Source organism: Chlorella variabilis, assembly GCF_000147415.1.
Source record: "Chlorella variabilis unplaced genomic scaffold CHLNCscaffold_2, whole genome shotgun sequence".
Classification (NCBI taxonomy): domain Eukaryota; kingdom Viridiplantae; phylum Chlorophyta; class Trebouxiophyceae; order Chlorellales; family Chlorellaceae; genus Chlorella; species Chlorella variabilis.
In genome coordinates this window covers 2,501,589-2,528,773 of record NW_005435086.1, presented here as the reverse complement: position 1 = coordinate 2,528,773, position 27,185 = coordinate 2,501,589, and the positions used below count along the sequence as shown (strand labels likewise).

The 27,185-nt window shown below is 61.4% G+C and overlaps 7 protein-coding genes across 7 annotated transcripts; 3 read left to right on the top strand and 4 right to left on the bottom strand.

The window, feature by feature from the left end:
- Nucleotides 1-167: 167 nt before the first annotated feature.
- Nucleotides 168-8,747, bottom strand: CHLNCDRAFT_29663 (hypothetical protein). The gene is made up of 27 exons (XM_005851286.1): nt 8,575-8,747; nt 8,210-8,381; nt 7,902-8,018; nt 7,650-7,760; nt 7,298-7,430; nt 7,038-7,204; nt 6,766-6,873; nt 6,463-6,637; nt 6,242-6,341; nt 6,027-6,114; nt 5,789-5,873; nt 5,432-5,598; nt 5,228-5,333; nt 4,806-5,039; nt 4,446-4,645; nt 4,136-4,319; nt 3,494-3,951; nt 3,258-3,395; nt 2,949-3,099; nt 2,747-2,835; nt 2,413-2,567; nt 2,172-2,268; nt 1,831-2,001; nt 1,520-1,708; nt 1,194-1,364; nt 952-1,054; nt 168-713 (listed from the first exon to the last, which is right to left on the bottom strand). The coding sequence occupies exons 1-27, from the start codon at nt 8,739-8,741 to the stop codon at nt 232-234; spliced, it is 4,518 nt and encodes a 1,505-aa protein (XP_005851348.1). The 5' UTR covers nt 8,742-8,747; the 3' UTR covers nt 168-231.
- A 1,313-nt stretch (nt 8,748-10,060) lies between these two features.
- Nucleotides 10,061-12,284, top strand: CHLNCDRAFT_33970 (hypothetical protein). Its single transcript, XM_005851592.1, has 6 exons — nt 10,061-10,170; nt 10,867-11,118; nt 11,236-11,300; nt 11,435-11,560; nt 11,642-11,952; nt 12,066-12,284. The coding sequence occupies exons 2-6, from the start codon at nt 11,007-11,009 to the stop codon at nt 12,130-12,132; spliced, it is 681 nt and encodes a 226-aa protein (XP_005851654.1). The 5' UTR covers nt 10,061-10,170; nt 10,867-11,006; the 3' UTR covers nt 12,133-12,284.
- CHLNCDRAFT_50121 (hypothetical protein) lies at nt 12,283-14,228 on the bottom strand (the record flags this gene model as incomplete). Its single annotated transcript, XM_005851285.1, has 8 exons — nt 12,283-12,443; nt 12,556-12,662; nt 12,753-12,840; nt 12,936-13,063; nt 13,193-13,235; nt 13,353-13,523; nt 13,653-13,724; nt 13,997-14,228. 8 exons carry the CDS (start codon nt 14,226-14,228, stop codon nt 12,283-12,285), a joined length of 1,002 nt encoding a protein of 333 aa, XP_005851347.1.
- A 635-nt stretch (nt 14,229-14,863) lies between these two features.
- Nucleotides 14,864-16,396, top strand: CHLNCDRAFT_19034 (hypothetical protein; the record flags this gene model as incomplete). The annotated part of the gene is made up of 7 exons (XM_005851591.1): nt 14,864-14,945; nt 15,068-15,200; nt 15,310-15,379; nt 15,485-15,570; nt 15,681-15,814; nt 15,956-16,083; nt 16,208-16,396. Coding segments are annotated over 7 exons (822 nt in total), but the record flags the coding sequence as incomplete, so codon positions are not given.
- Nucleotides 16,397-18,647: 2,251 nt separating this feature from the next.
- Nucleotides 18,648-20,651, bottom strand: CHLNCDRAFT_138237 (hypothetical protein; the record flags this gene model as incomplete). The annotated part of the gene is made up of 8 exons (XM_005851284.1): nt 18,648-18,734; nt 18,833-18,878; nt 19,089-19,165; nt 19,358-19,416; nt 19,544-19,673; nt 19,995-20,164; nt 20,252-20,351; nt 20,529-20,651. 8 exons carry the CDS (start codon nt 20,649-20,651, stop codon nt 18,648-18,650), a joined length of 792 nt encoding a protein of 263 aa, XP_005851346.1.
- Nucleotides 20,652-21,920: 1,269 nt separating this feature from the next.
- On the bottom strand, nt 21,921-23,018 carry CHLNCDRAFT_138236 (hypothetical protein; the record flags this gene model as incomplete). The annotated part of the gene is made up of 4 exons (XM_005851283.1): nt 21,921-22,098; nt 22,230-22,461; nt 22,570-22,780; nt 23,004-23,018. The coding sequence occupies 4 exons, from the start codon at nt 23,016-23,018 to the stop codon at nt 21,921-21,923; spliced, it is 636 nt and encodes a 211-aa protein (XP_005851345.1).
- Nucleotides 23,019-23,339: 321 nt separating this feature from the next.
- CHLNCDRAFT_56812 (hypothetical protein) lies at nt 23,340-27,154 on the top strand. Its single transcript, XM_005851590.1, has 11 exons — nt 23,340-23,552; nt 23,703-23,832; nt 23,957-24,186; nt 24,341-24,460; nt 24,652-25,000; nt 25,144-25,363; nt 25,492-25,672; nt 25,798-25,936; nt 26,097-26,243; nt 26,414-26,613; nt 26,755-27,154. Exons 1-11 carry the CDS (start codon nt 23,493-23,495, stop codon nt 26,977-26,979), a joined length of 2,001 nt encoding a protein of 666 aa, XP_005851652.1. The 5' UTR covers nt 23,340-23,492; the 3' UTR covers nt 26,980-27,154.
- The last annotated feature ends 31 nt before the right edge of the window (nt 27,155-27,185 follow it).

The window sequence follows — 27,185 nt, the reverse complement described above, 5'->3', positions numbered from 1 at the left end:
CTCCCATGCTAGCTGAACCCGCAGTCTCAGCCCGTGCATACTGACAGGCCCAAAGATGCACTGCCAGCGGCAGAAGAAGAAGAAGAGAGAAGAAGCAAGGAACCGTCATAGCGGCTTAGCGGTACACCGGTTGTCCCGCACTCCAGTTTCAACGCCAACTCATCCTTGATGCCCCTTGCTTACAGTGGTGCCAACAGTTTGTGAAACCGGCCGGGCTGCAATGCAGGTTTGTCAGCCCTGCTGCATGGGCGCGGTTCCTACTTGCTGCTCCTCCTCTTCATCCACTCCGCTGCTGCCCTCCTCCTCGCTGCCGCCCTCCTCCTCCTCGCCCTCCTCACCGTCTCCCTCCTGCCCCTCCCCTGCCGGCGCGGTAGCATGCAACGCCTGCTCCACTGCACCAGCTGCAACCGCTGCCACGTCGCTCCCGCCCTGCACCGCACTACTGCGGGCCCAGGCCGCCGCCGCCTCCTCCCACTGCTGGCACATGAACTGCACGATCCCCGCCATCTGCTCCACGCCGCTGACCAGCTGCACCGGCGGCACTGCGTCCAGCTTCCGGCTGCAGTGTCCATAATGCTCCCCTGGCACCAGCGCTAGCTGCAGCGGCCGTGCGAGCAGCTGGCTGAACGTCGGCTGCAGCTCGTAGCAGTTGGAAAAGAGGTTTGCACGGCCAAACACGTACAGGCCCAGACGAGCACGGGACATGGCCACCACTGCACGCGGGACAGGGCACAGAAGGGGCCACTTGAGACGGCAGGTCAGCGGAAGGAGCAGGTGCCACAGCATCGTTGTCAACATCGGGTGCAGCGGGGTGCTAGCAGAGCCTCAATCAGCAAGGCTGCCAGAGGAGCCGCATGGCTGCTGCGGGCCCCCACACCCACCACACACACATGCACACACCACCCCTCACACATACACGACACCACCCATACCCACTCTGCCTGTACTCACCAAGGCGGCGCACATCACGCAGGTGGCCAAAGTGGTTGGTGCGCACCAGGCTGAGCAGCACATAGTCATTCTGCTGCCCCTGAAACTTGTCAACAGTGGTTACCTGCAGGGCGTGGGTTGTGTGCGGGGGGCGGGGGGGCGATGGTGCGGGGGGTCGCCGCGCAGGCAGAGCAGGCCACATGCAATCCAGCACATGCACAGCACACACACGCAGCCCTACATCAGCACGCCCGCCGCAATACCTTTGCGGGCCGACCAAAGGCGGGGTGGTGTGCGCAGCGCCGCTCAAACACATCGCGCAGCAGCGCCTTTTGTCCGTTGTATGTGGTGAGGACGGAAACTTTGTGTGCGGGGTACCCCAGCAGGCGCATGTACTGGTACACAGACACCAGGTACTCGGCCTCGCCCAGGTTCTGCACGCAGGCAGGCGGGCAAGTGTGCACGGGTCGATGCTGAAATGGGCAAACGCTGGCTGAGTATGGCCCAACCACATCCGTCGCACAGATTGCTCGCTTCGCTGCCCCTCCGCAGCCTTGCCACCCTCAACTCCCTAGCCCGCCCACCGCACCTGATAGAAGTAGGGCAGCGGGCAGCTCTCGCCGCGGCCATTGAAGTCCGGAACGTCGACAAGCTGGAAGTCGAGCGCAAAGCCAGGGTTGGCGGTCACAAAGGCGGGCTCCTGGCTGACAGAGGGCAGATCGCCCAGGTCGCGATACCGCCAATTGTACAGCTTGGCCAGCGTGGGACGTGCTCGTCCCTGTAACGCATGCGTGGAAGTTCTTCACGGCATCAGGCTATGCGGTGAAAGGGCGGGGCAACGCACAGGGGGGAAGTAGATGCTGCATCCTGCCCCTCGAGAGTGCCCCCTCGCTGTCACACCTGCGCATTGAGCTCGATGTAGGGTGTCCCCAGGCGGATGAACCGGGTGAACAGGGACTGGTCCAGATGGCTGTACTGCTGGATCGCCATGTTTTTCACCACTGGGGGCAGCTGGTGGTGATCGCCAATTAGGATCACGCGCTTCAGCCGGTTGTGGCCGTCCTCCTGGCGCTGCGGCAAGAAGCCAGAGAAATGAGGGCAGGCGGGCAGGCAGCAACGTTGAGCCAGCGGCACAGAGGGTGCGAGGGGGATGAAGTCACCGGACAAGTGAAAACAGAGGATGTGCCATGCCGTCACCACCACCACACAACACAACAGCGACCCTGGCCGCGCCTGCTCACCTGCAGCAGCACGGGGATGAACGTCTCAATCTCCAAGATCTGAGCACTCTCCTCCATCAGCAGGTTGTCGTACTTGAAACCCAGCTCCAGAAACTCCCTGTACACAGTGATCGTCGATGAGGGAGCAGGCCAACCACAGGCAGGGGGTGACATGGGCATTGACGATCTTGCAATGTTCTGCAAGCAACATGTGGGCACCCAGAGCTCCCGCTACGAAACGCTCTATGCTCTCCAGGCTCACTTGCGCTTGAGAGCTGCATGAGTGCAAGTCATGGCCACGATTTTGGCCTGCTTGGTCATCAGGTAGTTGACGCGGTCGGCGCTAGACTTGAGCAGCTCAAAGGGCCGAATCTCCTCCAGCTCGCGGAACATGGTGCGCAGGTGGCGGAAGCAACCCTGGTGCATGAGAGGCACAGGGCATGGAGGGATTACAGGGGTAGCGAGCAAGGGAGCGACGTATGGTCTTGCCCCACAACCACAAACAGCAGGCCGGGGAGCACAGCAGATAATGGCCACCCTGCTGGTAAAGACCAACTTTGCTGCAACGCCCCCCTCCCACTTTTGGCAAGGGTCACCTGCGCCTTCTCCATGTCCTCCTCGTACCGCTCCCCCTTGAACAGCGGCTGAGCCGCGTCAGCAAAGAATTCGGTGAAAGGAAAGAGCTCTGCGCCCGCGATGTGGAGGGGCAAACAGAGGTGTGAGGCACTGTGCGATACAAACACTGCCTGCACAGGCTCACAAGCCAGGCCCACAAGCAGCAGAGGTTGACGCACTCACCTTTTACGCAGTCTGCACTCTTGCTGGTGCTGCACTGTGCCACAAACTTCTCCCACCGTGCCAGCACGTGCAGCAGCCAGAAGTGGCCTGCCGTCTCGCACGTGTATGCCACGCTCTCGCTCACCTTGAGCAACTTAGCCAGACGTTCAACCTGCATGGCGTGGGCCAGCCGCAAAACAAGAGTAAATAGCTAGCAAGCGGGAAAAGAGCGGGGCTAGCCAAACCAAGAGGCAGCCAGAAAAAAGTTGCCTCCAACATGGTGCTGTCCACGACTGCAGCACATCGAACCCAGCAGACCGTGTGCCTCACCTCTGCTAGCAACTCTAGCCTGCGCGCCAGCATGGCGTTGACGCGCCCCACCCGGCTGAAGTCCAGGTCTGTCTCCAGCTCGGCCTCACCCATGCCCAGGCGCAGCAGGTAGCGGGCCGGCACGTCGCGCTCGACAATCTGCGGGGCAGCGGGGCGAGCGGGCAGTGATGTTTGCAGCTAACGTAGGGGACAGCAGCAGACGCGCGCAGAGGAGTCGGACCTGCAGCCCCACCCACCTTGCTGAACAGATCATTCAGGGCCTGGTTAGAGTGGGTGACCACCAGCGTGCGCTGGCTGGGGCAGTTGTGGTACAAGATGTGCATGATCTGCACCGCCGTGTCCGTCTTGCCCGTGCCTGGTGGGCCCACCACCATGGTCAGCCCAGGCTGCACCCCACTCATGATGGCCTGTGTCTGCACCGGCGTGAAGCGCACGCGGTTCTGCGGCGGCAGGTCCTGCGGGTATGGGCCTGGGTCAACTGGCGTGTACGACTCTACCACCAGCTTGCCCTTGCTGCCTGCCGCTTGCTCCGCCGCGCCATCATCTGCCGGCTTGCGCTTGACCTTGCCGCCTACCGCCTCCTCCTCCTCTTTAAGCGGGGGGAAGGTGATGCGGAAGGGGCGCTCAAGCTGCGGGCTGCGGCTGCCGTTCCGAAACTCAATCTTCCACCCTGGGAATGCCTCGCGCACGTGGTCTGCACAGCATAAGGCAAAAGCCGTTGAGGTGCAGTAGCAGGGTCACCCACATCCTGCAAGTGCCATCCTACCACGAACCATCCTACCCACACCACCCATTCTGCGCACTTCGCTTCATGGCTTGTACAATGCATTTACTCAATGGAACCCCTCCCACACAACCAGTCCGCGCCGCTGACCCACCAGCATCCAGGAAAGTATCCTTGAAGTCCACAGTCTGCAGGCAGCCATCCATGTGCTTGTACTGCGCGGCACCGGGGTCGCCATAGCCCAGCAGGATGTCGTGCAGCCAGGGCGGCAGCACGCAGTCCTCATTCATGAGGTCGCGGATTGACTCCAGCACCGCTTTGAAATTGTTCTCCTTGGCCTGCATTGTTCATGAGACAACGAGTACACAGCAAGTTCATTTGAGGAGGTGTTCCCAGACATGTAGGCTGGTGGGCAGCCCCCAAGCATCGCCGCGGGCAGGCCCTGTGCCCTGCTCCACACCCACCTTGCGGCGCATGAGCATGTTGAAGGTGCCATACACGTCCTCGCTGGCGCCGCCCCCCTGCTGCTGCTTGGCAAGGTAGTTCATGTCCATCTGGTACTGGGCAGTGTCCAGGGCCACAGTGACGGTGCGGATAGCGCCCACCGGCGGCGTGCGCTCGTCCAGGCGCACACGTCCTGTGAAGTCGTTCATCAGCTTGCCATCTGTGGGGGAAGAAGAAGTGCAAAGCGGCATTTGGTGGCGGCCAAGTGCCAGGCAAGGCTGAACAGCACCAGACCAAACAAGATGCCTCCCAGCACCGCAAAGTGTGGCACAACGCCAGCAGGTATTTGTGTCCCTGGCGCCCCTTTGTTCAATACTCACCCTCATCACGAAGCTCGATCACCTCGCAGCCGCGCACATACTGCAGTCCTGACCGCTCCATCACACCCACGCCGCCCTCCTTGCCGACGCCCTGTCCGGACTGCGCCATGTAGTTGGCCGTGATGGAGTCGGGGGGGCGGATAGTGAGGAGGAAGAGCACATCGTGCTGCTTCAACTCGTCCCACTCTGCCCGCACATCGGGCCGTAGGGTGGCCAGGTTGATGGTGATCTCGGCTGCAGAACAGGCGGGTGAGCAGGGCTTGCGCGACAGGTTGGCAGCAGCCGGAGGGAAGAATGCGGCCGCAGGGTATCTGCGCACAAGATTGACAAGGACAGGCGCAAGATGCCAGGCACGACAAAGCGCACGCAGCCATGCCAGGCTGGCGCTTGAGCTGAACTGGCCTGCTTATTGGCTCTCTCACCTGTGACTGCAGCCGGCTTGTTCTCGCCCACCTTGGGCTTGCGCACCTCGGTGACAGCAAATTTGTCAATGAGCTGAGCCATGCGCGCCCACCCGCTGAACCCGACCTGCAGCAGTGCACGAGGGTGAGAGACGCGCACTGGGATGACCTTCGCCATGCTGACCTGCCCAGACTGCTCCGCATGGAGCCGCCCCATCCACCCACCCGCTCGTCGTCGCCGAGGTAGGGCCCCACGCGCTTGAGAACGTCAGCAATGTCCTCCCGTATCTCGTAGGTTGCCTCCAGGCGGAACAGGTTGAAGTTGCGCAGCATGTAGTCGGCAAAGGTGAGGAACTGCAGGTTAAGCTTGGGCAGGGCCAGCACGCCCTCCCCTGCAGCAGCGGCGGATTTGGTAGAACATGGGAGAGTCAGCTAGAGGTATTGCAGCTTCGACAGCGAGGCCAGGGTTCAGTAGTGCGGGGCCAGGGTTCATGAAGGCAAGAGATGGAAGAGGAGGAGGAGTGCAGTCTCTGCGCCCTTGCGATCTTGCCCATCCAGCCCAGCTCAACACGGCACACCCACCTGTGTAATGCATCGTGGGAACCTGGTTCTCATCAAACAGCACCGCCTCAGTGGGGTACAGTGGCATCTCGTTGATCGTCTCCGCCTGCAAATAAACAAAGCAAACAAGCACAACAAGTGTATGGCCGGACATTGCATTCTGGAGGAGTGGCACCGGCGCCATGCATTGGACATGGTCCAACTGCAGCTGCCACTGCACCCGTCACAGCCCAGGCGGCCGCCGTCCTTGGCGACGCACTTGTGAGCGGCGGTGCTCGTAGGTGGCAATCATGACCTCCGCCAGGAAGCCCGCATCATCAGCCCAGGGGTCGTCGTCAGACACCAGCCTGTGGCCATGTGGCCAGGCAAGCGGACAGGCATGGGCATGGGGATCAGTGAGTTCATGGGCACACCCAGCGGTTGGGCTGGCTGGCAGGACACCCCCCTTTTCTGGCCCCACCTACCGCCCACCACCCATCCACAGCCGCACACCTGAGCTGGCGCGTGACCAGGAAGCGAAGCTCCTCAGGGTTCAGCGCCGCCAGCTCCTTGCGCAGCACCTCACGCTTCTCAACTGCGAGCGAGGCAACGCAGGGCGCCATCAGGATCGGCGCCAGAGCAGGGTCGGCAGAGCCAGGGAGGGCAGCTCACGGGGTGGCATTGCTGAGCACACTACGCCCCAGTCAATGACTTACCAGTGCCACAATTTGCCAGAGCCAACTCGCGCAGCTTGGGCACATGCTTGAAGAAGAGGCGCTGCAGCTGCTGCACATGCTCATAGTGTGCCGCGGTCACATCCTCCTCGCTCAACGGGTCGCCGGTGTGGTCGTGGATGGGGAAAGACAGGTAAAAACGTAGCAGATCCACCAGCTGCAGAGGGGGTGCGAGGAAAGGAGATGCTTGCAAGTGCAAGCTGCGCTCACGTCCAGCCCATCAAGCAGCCAGCCCCCTACCCTCCTGAACAGCACCACAACAACAGCGCACCGCTGCCGCCACACCTGCACATAGAGGCGGCCCTCTGGATGTGTGTAAAGGCGCGACATGTAGCACTTGACAAGAACGGCACGGTCCTCCAGCACGGCATGCACAAACCGGCGAGTGGGAAGCTGCACCAGGCAAGCAGAGTGGATGTAAGTGGGGGCAGGGGCAGGCAAACAAGCAGAACATCAGGCAGGCGCCGGCAGCAGCCTGCCAGCAGCACCACCATCAGCAAGCAATCACACCCGTCCCTGTCCTTGTCCTCCCAACTCCACCCTCCCGGCTGCCCCACCTGCGATAGCAGGTCAGTCAGGAACTCCACAAACCGCTCGCAGTAGAGCAGCGCCTGGCGGTCCAGCTTGCCGCTGCCACCTACTGCCGCCTCCTGCCCATCCTCCTCCATCGCCTGCTCCTCGGGCACGACGGCCGAAAGCACCTCCAGGTACTCGGTCAGCAGACCTGCGGCAGCACAGGTAGCACAATTGAAACACGCAGGTGGTGGGCAGCTTGATGGAACCACAAAGGTGAGGTTGCTGGAATTGACTGTTAGACTGGATTGGCCGGCTTGGGGCCAGGGCTTGCCTGGCAGGAAGGTGGCCTCGGGGCGCTGGTGGACAGGAACATGGCCCTCCTGCTGTGCCGCCTTGGCTTCCTTCTTGGCCAGGTGCCGCCAGTGCTTGGCCAGCTGCGGAAATGTATTGAAGCAATGCAAAGGTGAACCATGCAGATCCCGGGAAGGGAGGAAGGGATACACGCTCGGCACATGCACAAGCTCCTCACGCCTCCCTGGCAACACTGCGCGGCGGCAGGCCCAGGAAGGCGCCGAGTGCCCAGAGCCGGCCACTGACTGTGGACAGGAGCCTGCCCCATCTTGTTGTTGCCCTCCCGCAGCACTGCTGCTCACCTGCGGCTGGTCGTGCAGCTCCAGCTGCAGCCTGCCCCTGCTCAGTGCGTGCCACAGCGGCAGGCTGACCAGACGCAGCACCTGCGCCCGCACCGCCTCGTCCTCCAGCGACTGTACCACCGTAATGCACGAAGGCACACACAGTGCACGCTGGGTTAGCCACTTGGCAGGAAAGAAGAGAGGCTGGCGCTGATGTGACATTCACTCTCTCAACCAGTAGTAAAACAAATCCCTGAGCAAGTTGCAGCGCACCTGGAAAGCATTGATAGCAAACACCAAGTAGGCCACCTTCTCATGCATTCGCATGCGCCCGCCCGCCTCTTGTTCCGTCTTCACCATCAGCACGTGTTGGAAGAAAGTGGGGAAGTCCTCCTGAGGCAAACAGGCACGCAGGGGAAGAGGCAGGGAGGCGCGGATTGGCACATGGAGTGAGAAGAGGGGCAAGACAAGCAGGCAAGCAGCTTAAGAAACAGCCACAACCAGAAGTTGTTGATTGCAACTGTCGGACAACAATGGGGTGCATTGTTCCCGAGCGATGCCCGCCAAGCTTGCCAGCCCACCTTGTTTTGCTGCTGAAAGCAGGCCCAGCCGGGCACCTGCTCCCTAAACTTCTGATTGACCATCACCACCATGCTCATGAGGTGCTGGTAGGCGGCCGAGCCCGCCATGCCTGCCTCAAAGTGCGGCCACAAGTAGTTCTCCAGGTACTGGCTGATCTCCAGCAGCTGGACCCTGTGGCAGCAAGCACACAGAGGGCAGTCAGGCAGGCAGATAGGCAGCTGCCAGCAAACCGCAACCATCAGCTGCACAACGCAAGTCTCCCCAACACACTGGACACGACATAGCCAGCGGACACAGCTGCGATGCTCCACAGCCTACAATGCACAGCATGCCACGATAGCGCGTTTGGGCCCCGATCACGCACCTGCGGTTGGTAGGCGGCTTGTTGCTGTCACCGCCCAGCTCCTCGCGATAGATCTGGGCCACCAGCTCAGCCTTGTATGCCGGTCGCTTGCCATCATCGCCTGCTGCACCCGCCGACCAGTTCTCCTTGGCGAGTAGAGTGAGCTTATCGGCGCTGATATCGGCCATGGTGAGAGCACCAAAGCCGCCGCTGGCATTCGCACCGGGGCGCTTGGGTCCAGGCCGGCCGCCCTGCCAACCGACACCACCAGGCCGTTTGGCGCCGCTGCCCGGCTTGCCTGGCCGCTTCCCCACGCCTGCCGGCTTGCCAGGCTGCTTGCCACCCTGCTGCTGCTGCTGCTGCTTGCTGCTGCGCTTGCGCTTCTCCGTTTTACCCTGCCTGTCAGACGCTGGGGTGGCACCAGCTATGCCGCCATCTTCTCCCGCCTCTGCCAAAGGCACCTGCTCTCCATCTGCCACTGCTGGAGGTGAGTCGGCCCCTTGGCTTGCCACCTGCTCAGCGGGATCTGCATCCACCTCCATTTCCTGCTGGTCCTCCTGCTGTGCAACTGCGGCAGGCTCTGACTGCTGCTGGTGCTCAGCTGCAGCGGCTGGCTCTGCCGCTGCCGCCGCCTTGGGTGCGTGAGCAGGCTCAACTGCCACCTCTGGTTCCGCCGCGGCCTCCTCGTCGTCGCCTGGAGCTGCCGAGTCAGTGCCATCACCTGCGCCAGCTTCAACACCCTCGGCCGCCTGCCGGGCTGCCTCCATCTGCTCGGGAGTTCCCTGCAAAAGAAGACTCCACACCAGGTGTTGTCTTGGCAGCACTGCCCCCCCGCCGCCCCCACCACCACAAACACACAGGTACGGGCGGAGCGGCGATGACGGAGCTGGGACTTGCCGCGCGCCCACCTCATGCTGCTTGATGTACTCCTCCAGTCGCGCCGCCAGCTCCGCCTTCTTGCCGCTCACGGGCTGCCCCCGCTTCTTCAGCTCATCCTTGAGTTTGGCCACCGTCAGGGCTGCCACCCACTCGGTGCCGGGCATGGCCGCCACTCCCTCGGCGGTGCCGTTGTCTGAGTAGAGTTGCTGCGATGGCCCCGTTGCCTGTTGATCTTACGGCTCGCGACTTCCACTCGTCCCGAGCCTGCCTGAACGCTGCAGCCAAGCAAAGGGGTGGCATGAGCTGTGCACAAAGGCCTCGGGCGGGCTCCATCGTCCTACACAGCATTTCCTAGCATGCTGCAAACTGTAGCAGGCGCGCATCGGCGAGCCCACCTGCGATCACGCCCTCAGTGACCTGCAGCGTGTCCCTGATGGTAATTGAAAGCAAGCTAGTGAACACCGCAAAAGCATGGGAGCAAAAGCGGCGGCGTATGCGCCCTGCAGCACTGGTTCCTGGCCATCTCCCGAGCGGGAAGAAAACTGGCAGCGCCGAGCATCATGGGAAGGCTCATGGCGCTTCTGACAGTAGGAGCCCTCCTCTGACAGCGTCATTATTGCCCTCGTCTGGCAGCGCCTCCTCTCTGACAGCGCCCTCCTGTGACAGCGCCTCCTTCTGACAGCGCTTGAATCCCTGCCGCTTGAACATGCCACTCACATGGCTGATGGAGCTTTCAAGGTAGGATGCTGACTATCCCGGCCTCTTTAGCACTGGCACCATTTTTGGCACCTCATGGTTTGGCACCCCAAACCATTTTGCCAAAGCTCAAAAAGAACACGGACACGTCCTGGGCAGAGCAGGTGGCCAGTGATACCCCCGGGCCTGCGCGCAAGCACCGGCTGTGGGTGCACCTGGCATGGGCTGCTGCTGGCTCGGTCTTGCCGCCAGACGTGCCTGCCCTTGGTGCTGCAGCAGGCATGTCGTTAGTGCTGGCCCGAGCTGATCGGCAGCCATCTGCAGCAATGCCAGGCGGTTACATTGGGAGGGAGTAAGAAGCTGCACAGTTGGCTTGGTAGGGCAAGCCAACTGGGGTTGGGGACGTCCAGGCAGCTGCTGCAGGCAGACTGCAAAGCCACCTGTTGGAGAGAGCTGCTACCCCGCCCAATCCGTCCATTGTGGCTTGCCCAGACAGCCCAGGGCACGAAAACCATTAATCTTTCCTGAGAGATTAAAGGTTGATGCGTGATGCAGACATGTGCTGACGTGTACATGTTGCAATACGGGCCACATCAGAGCGCATGATCATTCAACAGTGATGTAGTGCTGAGCGTGCTGGGACAGTCCCCCCAAGGAGGCTGCTGCCTCTCAGTTTTTTGCTGGGCCAGCCTGAGCCCTGAAATTTGTGAGCCCTCCCGCCCAAGCTCTCACTTGCAGGCTCTGGACTGCAAGGGGCTGACCACCATTGCGGCTTGCAACGCTTGGCCCTGTCCCAGTTGGTTGGCCTGCAAAACAAGCAGAGGGGGAAGGCCAGACAGCTGCTCAGCCATCCAGCAAACAGACGGGAACGAGCCTCCATGGCCCTCTTTGTCACTGCCCACCCAGACGACGAGAGCATGTTTTTCGCCCCTGCAATCCTGCGCCTGGTGGAGCAGGGGCTGCAGGTGGTGCTGCTGTGCCTGTCAACAGGTGAGCAGGCAAGCAGAGGGGAAGCCCAGAGCTCCTGGGGTGGCGGCGGCAGGTGGAGGCAGCAGACAGCGGGTGTTGCCACAAGAGCACGGCAAGCTGTCCGTGCTCCTCCTGCAGGCAATGCTCATGGGCTGGGGCAGCTGCGATCGCAGGAGCTGCGCCATGCCTGCAGCTTGCTGGGGGTGAGTAGGACATGGCTGCGTTGTCCTGGCCACCTCTCGTCGGTACCTGGTATCGCTGGCTGGCTGCCTGGGCCCCCTCGTCCTGGCGCATCATCGTGTCACTACACCTTAACCTGAGCACGGCTTGCCTGCAGATTGAGGCAGATGACATAGTGCTGGTGGACGACCCGTCGCTGCCAGATGGCATGCTCCAACAATGGCCGCCCGCCGTTGTGGCAACGCACGTGGCACAGGCGGTGCGGCGGTTCAAACCGCAGCAGGTGAGCAGCAGGATGGGCAGACCCTGTCATCCATGGGGCTCGCTGTGTTGGCATCAGAGTTTCCTCCAATCACTTGCCCAGGTCTACACCTTTGATGCGGGAGGCGTGTCGGGCCACCCCAATCACCTAGCTACATGCGCGGGCGTGCTGCGTTGGTGGACAGGTACCCCCAGTAGCAGCAGCTTGAGCAACCTGCCTGAGCTGTGGCAGCTGGAGACGGTGGGGCTGCCTCGCAAGTACCTGGCGCTTCTGGAGGTGCCGCTGTCGCACCTGCTGACGCTGCTGCGGCGCTGGCAGAAGCCGCACCCGCAGAAGAGCTTGTGCATCGTCGTGCGTGCTCGCCCAAGGCAGGCATGGCGTGCCCTACTAGCGCACCGCAGCCAAATGGTCTGGTGAGCTGTAAGACAGCTTTCATCCAACCATTTAAATGGCCTGACAGCCTGTCATTGCTTTCTTCATCAAATGGCACGGCGTCATTCTGCTTCTCTCTACCCCGCTGTCGCAGGTACCGACGCTTGTGGCTGGTCATGTCACGCTACATGTACATCAACACATTTGTGAGGCATTTTTGAAACAAGTAGATACCTGGTTTTCCATCGAACGAACACGCTGTTGATCTTTTAATGCATGCTGAACCCGCAAAACATCAGGAGCACCCCGGATTTTGTATCCCTCGGTTGCCTTTGCTATCCCGGTTGTTCCGTCTGCAACACTTTCCTTCTTCAAGCTCCAGGCTTGTAGGCCTCCGGGTCTTGCCCTGCCAGCATGGGCAGTGCGGCGCCGCCGCCATCCACCAGGATCTCTGCCCCTGTCACGTAGTCGCTGGCATGGCTGGACAGGAACAGCGCAGGACCCACCATGTCCGAGGCTACGCCCAGCCGTCCTGCAGAGTGGGGCATGGCAGGCCTGTCTGTGAATGTGGTGCCTACAGCTCATGCAGCACAGAGCTACACTGCTGCACAGCAGGCAGACCAGCCTGGTTTGCTCCGTCTCACCCAGCGGGATGCGGCCCAGGATGTACTCCAGCTTCTTGGGATTGGCCAGCATAGTGTTGAGAAAGGGAGTATTGATGGCGCCAGGCAGAAGCGTATTCACCTGGATGCTGCAAAACACACCGCTCCACTGGTTTTTGTGTGGTGTGTTTGTGGTGTTTTGGCATGAACCAACAACTCGCACACTGAGTGCAACTCACTTGTCTCTGCCCCAGGCTGCTGCCAGCGACCTTGCCAGCGGCAGCAGGGCGCCCTTGGAGCAGGCGTAGGCCACCTGGGTGCCGGCTCCTGCATGGCGCACAAGCGTCCACATAGGCTGGCTGCGCCCAAACCCAAACCCAAACTAAAGTGCTTCGGCCCAGCAGACCGGCAGTGCCACGCACCCCGGATGCCGGCAATGGAGGAAATGAGCACAATCTTCCCCCTCCCGGCCTGCTTCATGTGTGGGTGAACTGCTTGTGCACTGTTGTAAGCGCCCTCCAAGTTTGTGGCCATCACTTCCGTCCATCCGCTGCAAGACATCAGACAGCCGGCAACGAAGCAGATTCAGTGTTGTTGCACCGCAGGGTGCCTGCAAATCTGTTGCCCCGTGATGGTGGGTGGGCATGAGCGGCGGAACCGACAACACACTCCAGCTCACTCGTGGGAAACCGCATGAGCAGCTTCCAGCCGGCCGATGATGCCTGCAGGCAGCACGGGAATGGCATTGGAAGAATTTGAGCAAAGAGCTTGATCCTGTGTTGCTTTGAGCACGCACTGGAGACATCACCGACAACCCCTTGCCACCCGACTCGGCGCACCTGCACTGGCCACAAGAATGTCGGGACCAACCCCCAGCTTGTCCACCGCGTCTGCCACCGCGGCATCCACCAGGGAACGACGTCGCACATCGCACTTCACCTCGACTGCCTTGCGCCCCATCTCGCGGATCTGGTCGCCCACAGCCGTCATCTGGGCCTCGTTGGCGAAATCTGCCCAGGTGCCCAGGCCACCGGACAGGTGTGAGCGGTGCATGCACGGGACTGGACGGTTGCCGGCGATGGCAATCACGTGACCTGCTATGCCTCCTCTGCCTCATCATACCCCGTACCACCCCGCACCTGCTAGAATTATATCTGCTCCGCAGCCCGCCATGCCCAGCGCGATGGCCGCACCAATGCCCTGCGCCGCGCCTGCATGAAGGAATAAGCGTGGCAATGACAGGGCCGTAACATTGGCACCGGCTGCTTTGGCCAATGGCAATTGTTTCTGGCGTTTTTGGCTAAAAAGCAAGCACCTGTGATCAATGCAGTGGATCCGGACAGGTCAAACAGGCGGTCCGACTTGAAGCGGTCGGCGGCTCCCTAGAGGTAGGACATTCGTGGGTTGTGTTTTGGTTTGCACCCTGCCCCAGGTCTTCTCGCACGGCCTATCATAGCCAGGTGACTGTAACACACACACACACCAGTGGCAGCAACAGCGGCGGCAAGGACAGCGGCGGGAAGGATGGTGCTGCCGACCTTTGTTGCGGGGGCTCTGCAGGCCTCCGTCAGCCCTTGCAACGAAGCAGATTGCGACAGGCATCGGCTGATCATGATCCTCCTGCACGCTTTGGGCGCCGCCCTGCTGGCCCCGAAAAGGAAGCCGCTTCCGGCAGCAGCGGCACACCGGGAGGAGCTCAGCACCCAAGCTTGCATGGCGATCCTGGTGTTTGTCGATGGCGGGAAATGCTGCGGTTGCCGGAATGGCGGAGGCTGCGTGACGCGTGGACCGCCTGCTGCGCGCGGGACGGTGGACCGTACTGCTGCGCTCCGCGCGCTGCTTCTCGATGCTGATGACACCTGTCTTTCGTGGTGCCTGGCCATGGGCGGTTCGGGGCGCTAAGTGACTGCCACGCTCCCATGCGGTCGGACATGCCACTAGGTAGTGCTCGGCGCGCGAAACAAGCTACCTCAAGAAGGCATCCGCGACCGCCAATCGGACGATATGGTGCGGGCAGGCAGGCACCTCATGATGGTGCCTGCCTTACTTCCCCCTCGCCCCCTTGGCGCTTTTTGCTTGCAAACCTACTCTACAACGAGTGGAGCCTGCAGTCTTCTTCTTCTCCTGCTATATCCTTCACTAGCAGGTGGTCAGGCATGGCGGACATCGAGGGCCAGGTCGTGGAGTCCACTGCAGGCCGTCCGGCCTGTCTAGCGGGGCAGACCGTGGAGCTCCAGTGGACCAATTTAACCGTGGTGTCCGCAAAGTGAGAAGGCGGTCAGCCCCGCCTTTGACTGGGGGCGGGGGCGTCGTCCGCTTTGCCGCCGCCGCCCGCAGCCAACCTCACCTACCCCCACCTTCCTTCAGGCACAAGAAGCGCCTGCTGGATGACCTGTCGGGGCACACGGGCCCCGGGTTCACGGCCATTATGGGTGAGGGGTGGGCATGCCCTGCATGCCTCATTGGAGCGATGTGACGCTCCACCGCCGCCATGCGTGCTTTGGCGTCTGTGCGCTGAGTAGCATTTGCGCGCATTGCCTCCTGGCCGACGCAGGCCCCAGCGGTGCGGGTAAATCCACCCTTCTAAATGCGCTCGCCTGCCGATTGGACAAGGGCGCCACGATGGAGGGCAAGGTGCGGCTCAATGGTGGGACGTACGGGCTGGCGCACTTGAAGACGATCGCCAGGTGTGGCTGCCTGTGTTTGACTGCCATGGACCCCATTTCCCGATGCTCCGTCAACCTCCTCTTTGGGAGCTGGAAATGCATCCCCCTCCACTGTGTTGGTGCAATGCAGCTACGTGATGCAGGACGACCTGCTCAATGCACATCACACGGTGGAGGAGACTTTGCTTTACACTGCAAAAGTGCGTAGGAAGCACTGAGAGCCTTGGAATGGCAGGCGCAGTCGCAGGCCAGGTTGTTTGCGTCGACCCCGACTGACCTGCATGCCAGCACCGCCTTGGCTGCAGCTGCGCCTCCCGCCCAGCACAACCGCAGAGGAGCGGGTGGCGCGAATCGAGGAAGTGATTGATGCCACAAAGCTGCAGCACTGCAGGTGCGCGGTGCAGTGCTGCATGCTGCATTTGCATGTGGGGCCCGTGCCTCGCTCGCGTGCCGATCGCGATCACCGTGCTGCGAGCCTGCACCCAAATTCGGGCACCGCAGGCATACCCTGGTGGGCAGCCCGCTACGCAAAGGAATCAGCGGAGGAGAGAGAAAGCGGCTGTGTGTCGCCATGGAGCTGCTCACTCGCCCCATGCTGCTGTTTTTGGATGAGCCTAGCAGTGGCTTAGACAGCAGTGAGTAATCACTGACGAGCCTCCTGCGGTGTTGCAACTCAAGCAGCAGCCGACATCCCGCCACGCATGCCAGCCTGCAAATGCCGCAACGCTGGTCCCACTCAGTCACTTCCGCCTCCTCTCCCTGCTGCTCTGCTGCAGCCACGGCGCTGAGCCTGTGCACCCTGCTGCGCGAGCTGGCAGACACCCGGCAATGCACGATTCTGTGCACGATCCACCAGCCCAGTGCCAAAATCTTCAGCCTGTTCCACAAGCTGTTCCTGCTACAGGTGGGCAGTGTGCAGAGCCTCAGCCGTGCGGCAGCACAGGTCGGCCAGCCTGCATGCCGCATGCTGTCGGTGCGGCACCCACTGCCATGCTTCTCACCCTCGCAGCCCTCGCCTCACCTTGCAGGGAGGAAAGATTGTGTTCCAGGGGGAGCCCTCGTCTGCGGTGACGGTTTTTGCCAGCCACGGCTTCCCTTGCCCGCCACTGACCAACCCGGCAGATCACCTCATGGATGTGATCTCATGTTCGCCGCATGTTCATGCTACTGCGCGGGCAGCCAGCTTTGTCCTGCAGGAGCCACCAGTTATCGAGTGAGTGGGCCGCGGGCAGCTGATCCACCCAGCGGACTTTACTGGCGGTGCATGCTGGTGTGATCAGCAAGGTCCGATTGTACAGCCCTGTTGTTCTCTCCTGTTATCAATCCCTGCCATGTGCGCTGGCTCCTCAGGTTTCCCGAGATCAGCAGCAACCTGGAGCTGGATATCCGGGATCGCATGCCCTGGCGCCGGCAGTACCTCATTTTGTTCAGCCGCTGTTGGAAGGAGCAGCAGCGGCGCTGGCTGACATCATTGACCCAGCTGGTGCAGAGTATGCTGATTGCGGTGCTGATTGGAGGTGCGGACATCTTGCTGGTCACGCACAATTCCATCCCAAGGGGTGCCGCCGACGGTCAGGTTACGCTTCTGTGGTGCTCTGTCCTTGCAGCCGTCTTCTTCCAAATTGGCACCACTCAGTCGTCTGTTGCCAAGCGCCTGCCGTCGCTCTTCTTCTGCTGCATCAACCAAGGCGTTTTGGGGGCTATGGCTGTGGTGAACAGCTTCCCAGCCGAGCGGATCCTCACCCTTCGCGAACGGGGTGGGTGCAGTGGACTTGCAGGGCATGACTTGCAAGCCAACTGGATTGATTTGGAGGCCAACAAGCAGCACAGCCAGCAAGCAGCCAGATGCTCCCATGCCACCTGCCACATGGAGCTGCAACCATTCCCGATCTGTTCCCCGCCAAATGCAGCTGCTGGGATGTACTATGTTAGCGCCTACTTCCTCGCCAAAAGCACTGCCGAAAGCTTGATGTATATAGTTGCGCCCGTCTGCTTCTCCAGCATTGTGTACTGGTGAGCGTGGGGATCAACATGGTGTGTGTGTGCGCGCTATGTTGGACCCAGTGGGATAAGTTTGTCTTCACACCTTGCCTGGCCGCCTGCCCTGCTCAAAGTGACGCACCCGCAACTCTGCCTGCCTGCCTGGCCGCAGGATGATTGGCTATCAGGCGAGCATTGCAGCACTTTCTGGCAGGCCTGATCATCATCGTGTCAAGCGCGCTGCCATTTTAAACTGCGAATCTTCTCTCGCAATGCATGCAAGTTCCTCGCCCCCACCGCAGGCCGTCGCCAGCAAGTTTTTCGTGTTCGCGACTTTCATGGTGCTGTGCCAGCTTGCTGCCGTCAGCCTCGCCCAGGCTGTGAGCGCCATTTGTCGCGATGTCGACACCTCTGTAGTTGTGTTGCCCATGTTCCTCGAGATCACCCGTTTGTTTGGAGGCACCCGCCCTCCAGAAGGATTGGATGATCGTGTTCGACTACATCAGGTGTGCCCATTCGCTGGATAGCATTGTCAGCTGTTGAGAACTTGTCTGCCACATGCGACTTCTGAAAGCATGCTGAACTGCAATGCTGCCTGCATGTTTTGCTGCAGCTACATTCGCTACAGCTACACTGGCATTGCCCAGAATGAGCTAGATGGGCTGGTGCTGACATGCACGTCAGCAGAACTAGCGTAAGACTCTTCGGCTGCTGAATGCCAGCCTCCTTGGCTCTTGTGCAGCAGTGATGCATTGCGTCTGCATTGCATTGCGTCTGCATTCCATTCCTCTGCATGTTATGTGACGAACATCGCCCAGCAGTGCTAAGGGTCCGTTCTGCTCTGTTACCTGCAGGAAAACCAAAGATGGCACTTGCCCTGTGACCTCGGGTCAGCAAACGATTGATCAGCTGGGTTTGGGAGCGCTCAGCATCGGGGCTGATGCCGGCATCCTCGTCGCTTACATCGCCACGTGCCGCCTGATCGCTTACCTGGGTATTCGATTTATCAAGTCAGTGCGGGTGTTGCCGGCGTCGGGGTTGTGCGCCAGGTGCCGGGGACCCCTCCCCTGCTGCCCACGGCAGGCGGGGATCACTTGAAACGGGGTAGATTGCTGGCCTTTTCCGGTTTTGCTTCGGCGCACCCTCAAACACCCTCTGTCCCCCTCTCCCCCTTCCCGTTCTGCAGGTGGTGATGCAATGACGAGGGAGGCAAATTAGAGTCGAGCCAGCTGATGACATGCTCTGATCCTTCGTCTACAACTCAGAGCTCTGTCGTGCAGTGTTCGTTCCCTCTGCCATGTATCATACAAGCTGTACATCAGGGTGCTTCATTTTGTCTGCAATGCAAATCAGCTCGGTGCTGCCACTTGTTACCCCCATCAGGCAACCTGCCCTGAAACATCCGCAGATTTACAGCTTACTATTGTAGCAACTTTAAAAGCATGTTCCCTTCAAAAGCATGTTTTCTCCGACTGAATTGCTCGACCACTAGATGGGCGGGCGGTAGGTCTGGTGCCAGGAGCTGCGGGCCTTGGCGGGGTCTGGCGCGTCGTGGCGGGCGCCCTGGCGGGCATGCTGCAGCAGAAGGACAGCCAGCAGGCGTGTGAAGCATAGACCAATCAGGGCAGGGAGGCGCTTTCAAAGCAGCGCACCATTTCACAAGGCCACCTTACCTCATCGCGGTGATCGTGGTAGTGGTCAGACTCGTGGGGCTTCTCCCTGCGCAGGCAGCCAGAGAGCACCAGGCAGCTAGAGAGGACGTAAACAGTAAACAGTCGGCGTCACATCGGATCGGCGCAACCACGCCCAGCTCGATACGCCTCCCGACTGGGCAATGCGCTACTGAAGTGTCAGCGGGTGGGCAGCGAGTGGGCTTCACCTGCTGCCAAACTGCTAGAAAGCTGTGTTGGGTGGGCCCGTGCAAGCTACCTATGATGAAACCCCTCGTGCGGGCCTTTGCCGTGGACCGGCTCCTTCAGCGCAGGCAGCACCGCCTCAACCACCAGCTGCACAGCCACAGCAACGTGTGCATGCGCCCTTTCTGGAAACCGCCTGCTGCTCATCATTAAGAACGTACAAAGCAAGCTTGCCATCGCCCTTGCAGCCTGCTCGGACGCGGCAATGCACTGCAGCTCCCCCTCCCGTCCATCACACGCACACACACCATGCACGCATTTGTCTCACTGCCACCCACTCACCTCTGCCACCCTCTGCGACGATTGCGGGTTTTGGCCGGTCACCAACTTACCAGATGCAACTGTGCAACGGCAGAGGGGACGGGGAGCGCAGCAGATGCAGGAGTGAACTAGGTGGCCAGTCACTAGTGGCAGTAGCACCAGCCCAGCTGCAGGACTGGCAAACCCGACAGCAGCAAGTGATCTCACCTGCGAAAGGGTGCCAGTCGGGGCCACGCACATAGTCTCCACCCAGCTCCTTCATGCGATCTTCCAGCAGGAACGGCACTGCCTTGTCTTTGCCAACCGCTACCTCCTCGGTATTGGAGAAGCCCGCAACCTGCAGAGGGGCGGAAGCGGCGGCAGGAAGCACAAGCGCTCCCAACTGCTCAGCTCCCTATTTCTACAGGGTACCCAGCCACCGGCCGTATTCAGCTGATGGTGCTATGTACATTAAGCTGTGTCCACCATTGCCTGCCGCACTTGCCTGGTTGCCCTTCAGAATCGAGTCGCCACTGCCGGGAACAGTGGCAGTGACGAGTCCGCAGGGGCCATGGCAGACAGCTGCAGACGGGGGCGCATGCGGGTGTGCGGTCGAGGCAGATGGATGAAGAGGCCCAGAATGGGAGCCCAGGCTGCCTGCAGTGCTCCCACCTGATACCACCTTGCCGGCGCCCCAGAACTGCTCTACTAGCTGCTTGAGGCTGTCAGACGTGCCATCTATCGCGATTCCGTGTCCTCCTGGCAAGAACAGGGCATCATAGGAGTCGATCCCGCGGGCCAGCAACTCCTCCACACTGGGCGTCTCCTTGATCAGCTTGGCAGCAGTCTCTGCGGTGCAGCAAGGTGGCGGCGCAAGTTCGGTTGATTTATCAGCCGGCTGCCTGAGACGCCCCTGCCCAGGCCCACGACGCTGACCATTGTTCAGAAACGCAGCGGCCTGGGCTGTGAAGAAGTCGCCCGAGGTGCTGGAAGCATCCCATGGCACTGCCCCGCCAGCGATCGAACAGATATCGACCTGCAGCGGAATGGGAATGCTCGAGCGGAGAGGGCGGCGGTAACCACCCCAGCAGAACTTGTTAAACCTTCTCTTCCCAGATGCAGGGCCCACACCCGGGCGGGGAGAAAAGGTGCCAAAGGTAAGAACTAAATGAACACTGCCGCCGCCACCGCCACATGTACCACATCCCCACACCTGGATGCCCTTCTCACGCCACAGCAGGTAAGGCGTGGCCACCTCCTCGACCCAGCACCCTGTTGGGCGCCCATCCAGCAGCTGCGTGCCCGACGTGCAGGCGATGAGCACCTTTGCGGCCATTCTGTCAAGCGGCGATAGCGGCGCGGGACGGGAGCAGCGGGGTGAGTGCACACACAGCGCGACCCAATGTCGCATCGCCGACGCCTCCCATCGCACCAGGCAGCTGCCGCGGAGGCAGACGACGCCAGAAGGAGTGCACAATTGTCCACAGAACTTAAACCCACCGTGCAAATGCAACGCTTGAGCTGCCGGCAGAGCGAGGCGGGCGGTCGTTCCAGAAGAAGAACAATGGGTTTGTAGGTGGTTTGCATGAGTGGCATGGAATCCGAGGCGGCGCATGTGTGGAACCCGAGCCCCCCGGGCTTTGCTCGTTGATTCATCAAGATTGAGATGCCTGGCAATAGCCACGCAGAACAAGCAAGGCAGGGAACCCCCAAAATGCGCCATTGTGCTAGCGGCGAATTTCCGCCCTTTGCCTCACTCTGCTCATCGAGAGGGGCATCACATCACATCACTCATCGACCCCCGATGATCGATGCATTTTCGCACATTTCACTTCAGCGCTGGCGATTGAGCCAACGCCATGTCCCCAACTGTTGCCGCTGCCGCCAGCTCCTCCACCGCGGCCGCCACCAGGCTCACAGGTCTAGTGGAGGCCAGGCTGGAGCGGAAGGGCCGGCTCGGCAAATACACGATGGCAGAGGTGGCCAAACATAACCAACCAGCAGATGCTTGGATCGTGCTTCGTGGAAGAGTGAGCTGGGCCCACCCGCCCAGCTGTGCGCCGCTCGAGAGTGCTCACTCCTGCATGGGTGGCGTGCTTGCTGTGCTGCCTAGCTGTTTTGGGTCCTTGCCCTTTCTCATGCCTTCATATGCATTCAATCTAGCATGCAGGTGTACGACATCACGCACCATGTACTTGCACACCCTGGGTGGACCTCCGGCTGCGGCACGTCGCAGCTGCTAGCCATCCTACGGACGCTGGGCACAGACTGCACTGATGAAGTACTGATGGTCCACAGCCCCCGAGCCTTGGCGCAGATGGCACCTTATCAAATTGGCTGCATCCTCGACGGTTGATGTCATCGATGTAGTGCGGCGCTTGTGGAACCGACATCAAACAAAACATGCCTTTCATTAATGCTGCCCCTTTGAAGCCAACACTCACCAGTTTCGTGCGTTGTACCACCACATTTGCCTGGCACGCCACACTGTTGTATGTCTATTACCCTGTTGACTGCTCTACTTTTTCTACTGGCGACGAAAATCTTGCAATAAAAATAAATCAGATGAGTCGACCGAGCAGCGCCTCAGAGGCCACGTTGAGGATCAAAGCTGCGCCCTGGGCCGCAGGCACAGGTAGATGACCGGCCCAAACACAGGCAGCACGCTGAGAATGGACACCAGCGAGTTGTTGTCCCACTTGCGCAATGCCGCATCGTTGGCCATCCAAAAGGGCGCCAGCGCGGTCAGCGTCAAAAAGTCTACAGTCATCACATTGATGAACCTGCACAGGGCAGAGGCAGATAGCCGGTGAGAAATTGAGCAAGCGAGCAGGCGAGCGATCGCGCCAGGCCAGGCACCCGTGCCATGCATGGCCCTTGGATGCCCCAGGAGTGTGGCCGCAGCAAACCAGACCTGCTCTCCTCCAACAGCTTGAAGTAGCTGTTCCACTGCGGTGCGCCTGCCAGCGCTGCTTGTCCCACGCATGCCACGGCACCCGCCAGGCACAGAAAGGCCACCAGCGGGCTCTCCATGCCTTTCTGCATCAGGTTCCCAGGACCCTGCAAATCCTCTGCAGCTGCGGGCACCTTGGGCGGCTCCTTGGGCGGCTGCCACAGCGCCATGAAGGGCAGCAGGCCAAACGCGCCTGCGAGGCGGGGGGGGGGGGGGAGTGGTATGGTTGGGAGTGGGGCACGCGGGCACACACGGGAGGCAGAGCTGGCATGCAAAGGACACCAAACCTCGGCCAGCTCACCAAAGACATAGGAAAGCGTGATGAATGGCCAGGCAGGCACCCCGTTGCCGCTCTTGCCGCTGGGGATGAGCAGCGCCGTGTACACCAGCGGCCAGACGCCCATGATCAGGAACAGCTGCTGCACGATGATGTTTAGCTGCACACCGTCGTCAACGCCCAGCCCAACAAGTTTCTCCAGGAAGTAGCTATCGCGCAGCGGCGTCTGATTGGGCTGCACAGGTTGAGGAAGCAAAGAGGGTTGAGGAGGCGCACTTTTTGGGTCCCGCCCCTACCCAGGTTTAGAGCCACGCCGCTCACCGACACGAACAAAGCATAGCCACACAGCGTCGCCCACAGCAGGCCCAGCCCCAGGCTACTGAGGAGGCTGGTGCCGTCGGGGCCACCTGTCGGCGCTGCTGCAGGAGGCTGTGGCTGCTCGCTGGGCTGCTTCGCACGGGGTTCATCGCCATAGGCGCAGCGGTGCGGCGCTGGGCGGCGGGGTGGGAGCGCTGCTGTGTGGGCCCAACCGCCGATTGCTAGCTGCCCAGGGCGTGCCAGGAGGGCTCCTGGCGGTGGGCAAGCCCCCTTGGCAAGGCGCATTGAGGCGCAGCCCCGGCAAGACGAGGCTTTGAGGCCGCTTGCTGTCGCCATGGCTCGGGATCCAGCGCCAGCCTGATTGGCAGTGCAAATGGCACAAATGCAAAATTGGGGGTTCACGGTGGCCAAAGGCCAGCGCAGCAGCATTTTTTCTGAGCAGCTGAACAGAGCCTCCATCAAACAGCTTTATTATCATAAAGTGGTAGACCTCTCCGCAAGCGGGCTCGCGCAACAGGGGCTCCGTCTTTGTTGACCAGTGCTGCTCGCGGCGGCTGCTATCCCCCTCCCTCGCATGCTAGGAAGACGGGTTTGATCTGCAGCGCGGAGCCTCGGACGCTGCAGCAACTATGGCAACAGCACCTGGCCCTGCCTCTCTGCTTTCAGAGGCCACGCGAGTCAGGCTGCTGGTGAGAGGCAGCGCAGGGAGGCTGCGATCACGGGTTTGGTTCCCGTGCTCCGCGCTGGAGCCCCCACTGAGCCCGCCGGTTGGGCGGCGGAACCCCCGCTGCCGCGGCAAACCCACCTCTTGCCCTGCGGCACATTGAGCCCCGCCGCAGGATGAGATGTTGGGCTCGGTGCGTGACCAGTCGGGGGGCGCATGGTCGGTGCTGGTGCTGGACGCTGTCACCACCAAGGTGCTGTCCAGCGTGTGCAAAATCTCCGACATCATGGACTTTGGCGTCTCTTGTGAGTGGGTTTTAAACGAGGCTCGTGCTGCGTGCTGGGCCCTGCTACGCTAGCACGGCAGCCACCCCAGCGTTTTGGGAACCGGCAGTCCACCAAGCGAATGTGGACCGCCGGTGCACTGCAGTGGTGGAGGACATCACAAAGCGGCGGGAGCCGCTGCCGCAGCTGGTGGGCATCTACTTCATCGCCCCCACCGACGACAACATCAAGCAGCTGACCCGAGACTTCAGCCTGGCCCAGGCACCCCAGTACAAGACCGTCCACATCTTCTTCTCCTCCAAGCCCGCCCCGCAGCATCTAGCCGCCATCCGTGAGGCGCCGCACCTGGTCAGCCGGCTGCGGACGCTTAAAGAGGTGGGCTGCGCGGCTGGGTTGCGAGCTGTGACGTGCCGACGGGGGGGATGCATGCGGGCCAGACGGCAAATTGCACACTCCTGGATTTAGCCTCTCCTGCTGCCATTCCATGCTGCTATCTCCATCTCCTTGGGTGCTGATTCGCTCCTTACAGGTGGGGTTGGAGTACCTGCTGGTTGACAGTCGCACCTTTGTGACCAATGAGGAGGGGGCGCTGCGCACCTTCTTCGGTGCCACTGTAGACTCTTCCACCAGCTACCGCGTGGAGATCGAGGTTCGGCGGCTGCTTGAATTGGTGGTGGTACTGCTGCTGCTGTTGCTGCCGATTGCTGGCTGTCAAAAGGTGTTGCTTGTTTCTGTTGCTGGCATCTATCAATGCCACTATGGGGGGCTCTAGTCACCTCGCTGCTGACATGCGGCGCACTGGCCGCTGCCGCCTGCCGTCCCTCCACCATTTGGCGGCAGGTGCTGACGGCGCGGCTGGCCACAGTGTTTGCCACTCTGCGCGAAATGCCCGCCATCCGCTTCCGAGCCGCGGCACCCCCCGGCGAGGAGTTCCCCCCGGGGCTTGAGTCCCGCCTGCTGGTGGCCCAGCGCATCGCAGTGGAGCTGCACGAGCGGCTGGCAGCGCTGCAGCGCTCGGGGCAGCTGCCGGAGCGGGAGACGTGTGAGCTGATCCTGACTGACCGCGGGTTTGACCCCGTGGCGCCGGTGATCCACGAGTGGACCTACGAGGCTATGACATACGACCTGCTTGGCGACTCCGCCTCCCTCAAGGACAACGTGTTTGTCTATGACGCCGAGACGCAGGGGGGTGCGCCTTGGGGGTGGCTGCGGCCAGAGTATGAAGCAGCAGCCGGGGGCAGGCAGCAGCTTGGTGCACCTAATGGGTTGGCCCTGGCCCCACCTCACGTTGCTTCCGCCGTGCTGCATGCCGTTGCCTGCCGCCATCTGTAGGCAAGGTGGACAAGAAGGAGCACATCTTGGATGAGCGGGACTCGCTGTTTGTGGACCTGCGACATAAGCACTTTGCCGCCGCCTCTCTGAAGATCAGCGGCCTGCTGGATGAGTTCCGGGCGCGCAATGCCAAGGTGTCTGGGGGCAAGAGCGGGCGCGGAATGGGGGACCTGGAGCTGCGCAACATGAGCAAGCTCATCCAGAGCCTGCCGCAGTACAGGTGCGGTGCAGAGGAAGCTGGGCGGGGTTCAATGACTGGAGCGCATGCACGACCCGCAGCCATCTGCTGCGTCTGCCCAGATGCTGCCGCCGACCCTTTCCATGCACCTGCTGTGGCCCGCCTAGCAGGGATCAGCTGTCCAAGCTGGCGGCGCACGTGGAGGTTGCCAGCAAGATTAACACCTCAATTGATGCCGGCTCTCTCACCGATCTGGGCAAGCTGGAGCAGGATCTGGTGTATGGTGACGCTACCAGCAAGGAGGTCATCGCCTTCCTCACCGCACACCAGGGCATCCCCGCAGCAGATAAGGTGCCCCTTACCTGCCCGCCGTCTGGACACTTGCCTCCCGTCCGCCTGCCTGCCTGCCTACCCTACACTGCCTGCCCTGCCCTGTTTCCCTCTCTCAACTGTCTCCCCAGTGCCTCCCACCGCAGGTGCGCCTGCTGATGTGCTACAGTGCCACGCACCTGGAGAAGCTGGACCCCACCCGTGAGGCGCAGTGGCAGAAGGTGGCGCGGCTAGCCCCTGAGGACATGGCCATGGTCACAAACCTGGAGTACCTGGGGGTGCCAGGTAAGGACATTGTAGAGGGGATGGGGAGGCTACAAGGGGTTTGGAGACTGCTAGAGGCCTGTGAGTGCTGCTGCTCACTCCGGCTGCCCAGCACTGGTCGTGCCGCTTCTGCCCCACCCGCCTCCCATTCCCGCCGCACCCGGCACGGCCCTGCCTGCAGTGCGCAAGCGCAACAAGGGGGGCGGCATCAGCTTTGGTCGCAAGCGACGGCGTGCCGTGCGCAAGGATCGCGAGCCTGACGAGGATGACGCAGAGTTTGCGCTCACACGCTTCGTGCCCATGCTGCAGGAGGTGCTGGAGGATGCAGGTGCGCCCCGGAAGCATGCGGGGGGCGGGCAGGGCAGGGCTGTGTGCCACCGCGGGAAAGACAGGGGATTGATGAGCACAAATGTGGCATAGTTGCAAAGCTGTTCACCCCCCAAAATACTCCTTTCTGACCCTGTCCCTGTTTGTCACTGCGTGTCCCTGCCCCTGCAGCTGCCGGCAAGCTGTCAAACGACGAGTACCCGTTTGTGTCGGCGCCCCCGTCGCCCTCCAGCGCCCGCGCGGGCACCAGCCTGCCCAGCAGCACCGACACCACACCCAAGGCGGGGGTCAGCGTGCGCAGTGTGCGGACCACGGGCGCCTGGGCCAAGAAGAGCGGCGGCGGCACGCCCGACAAGCCAGAGTCGGCCAGGGTAGGTGGCTGCGGGCAGCATGATGGGGTGGGTGCGGCAGTGGCTTGTTGTTTTTTCAGACGCGTCTGGAGCGAGTGCTGCGAATAGATGAGGGCTGCAGCATGCAAGCACCCACTCAATCTTTTCTGCCACTGCCTGCAGGGCCGCCGCCTGTTTGTGTTTATCGTGGGCGGCGTGACCTACAGCGAGATGCGTTGCGCTCATCGCCTCAGCGGGCGCCTGGGCCGCGATGTGTTCCTGGGCGGCACGAGCGTGGAGACGCCGGCCCGCTTCCTGCGCCATGTGGTTGACCTGTCCAGGCCAGACCACACGGCACTGGAAATCGACGGCGGTGGCGGCGGCGGCGGCTTCTTCCGCTTCTCGTAGATTAGCTTGCTGCGGTAGCAGTCACGTGCCCCAATCTTTCAGAGCTGCCCCATGTCACTCACTTTGCCGGTGTTTGGCTTCTCGCAAGGTTGCCCTGCTCCATTTCCATGCTTTCCCGCTGCACCTAAACAACCCACTGTCTGCAAAGCTTCCCGTGTTTAAAGAAGCAAATCACAATTCAGCAGCAGCATGTATCTTGAGGAAAA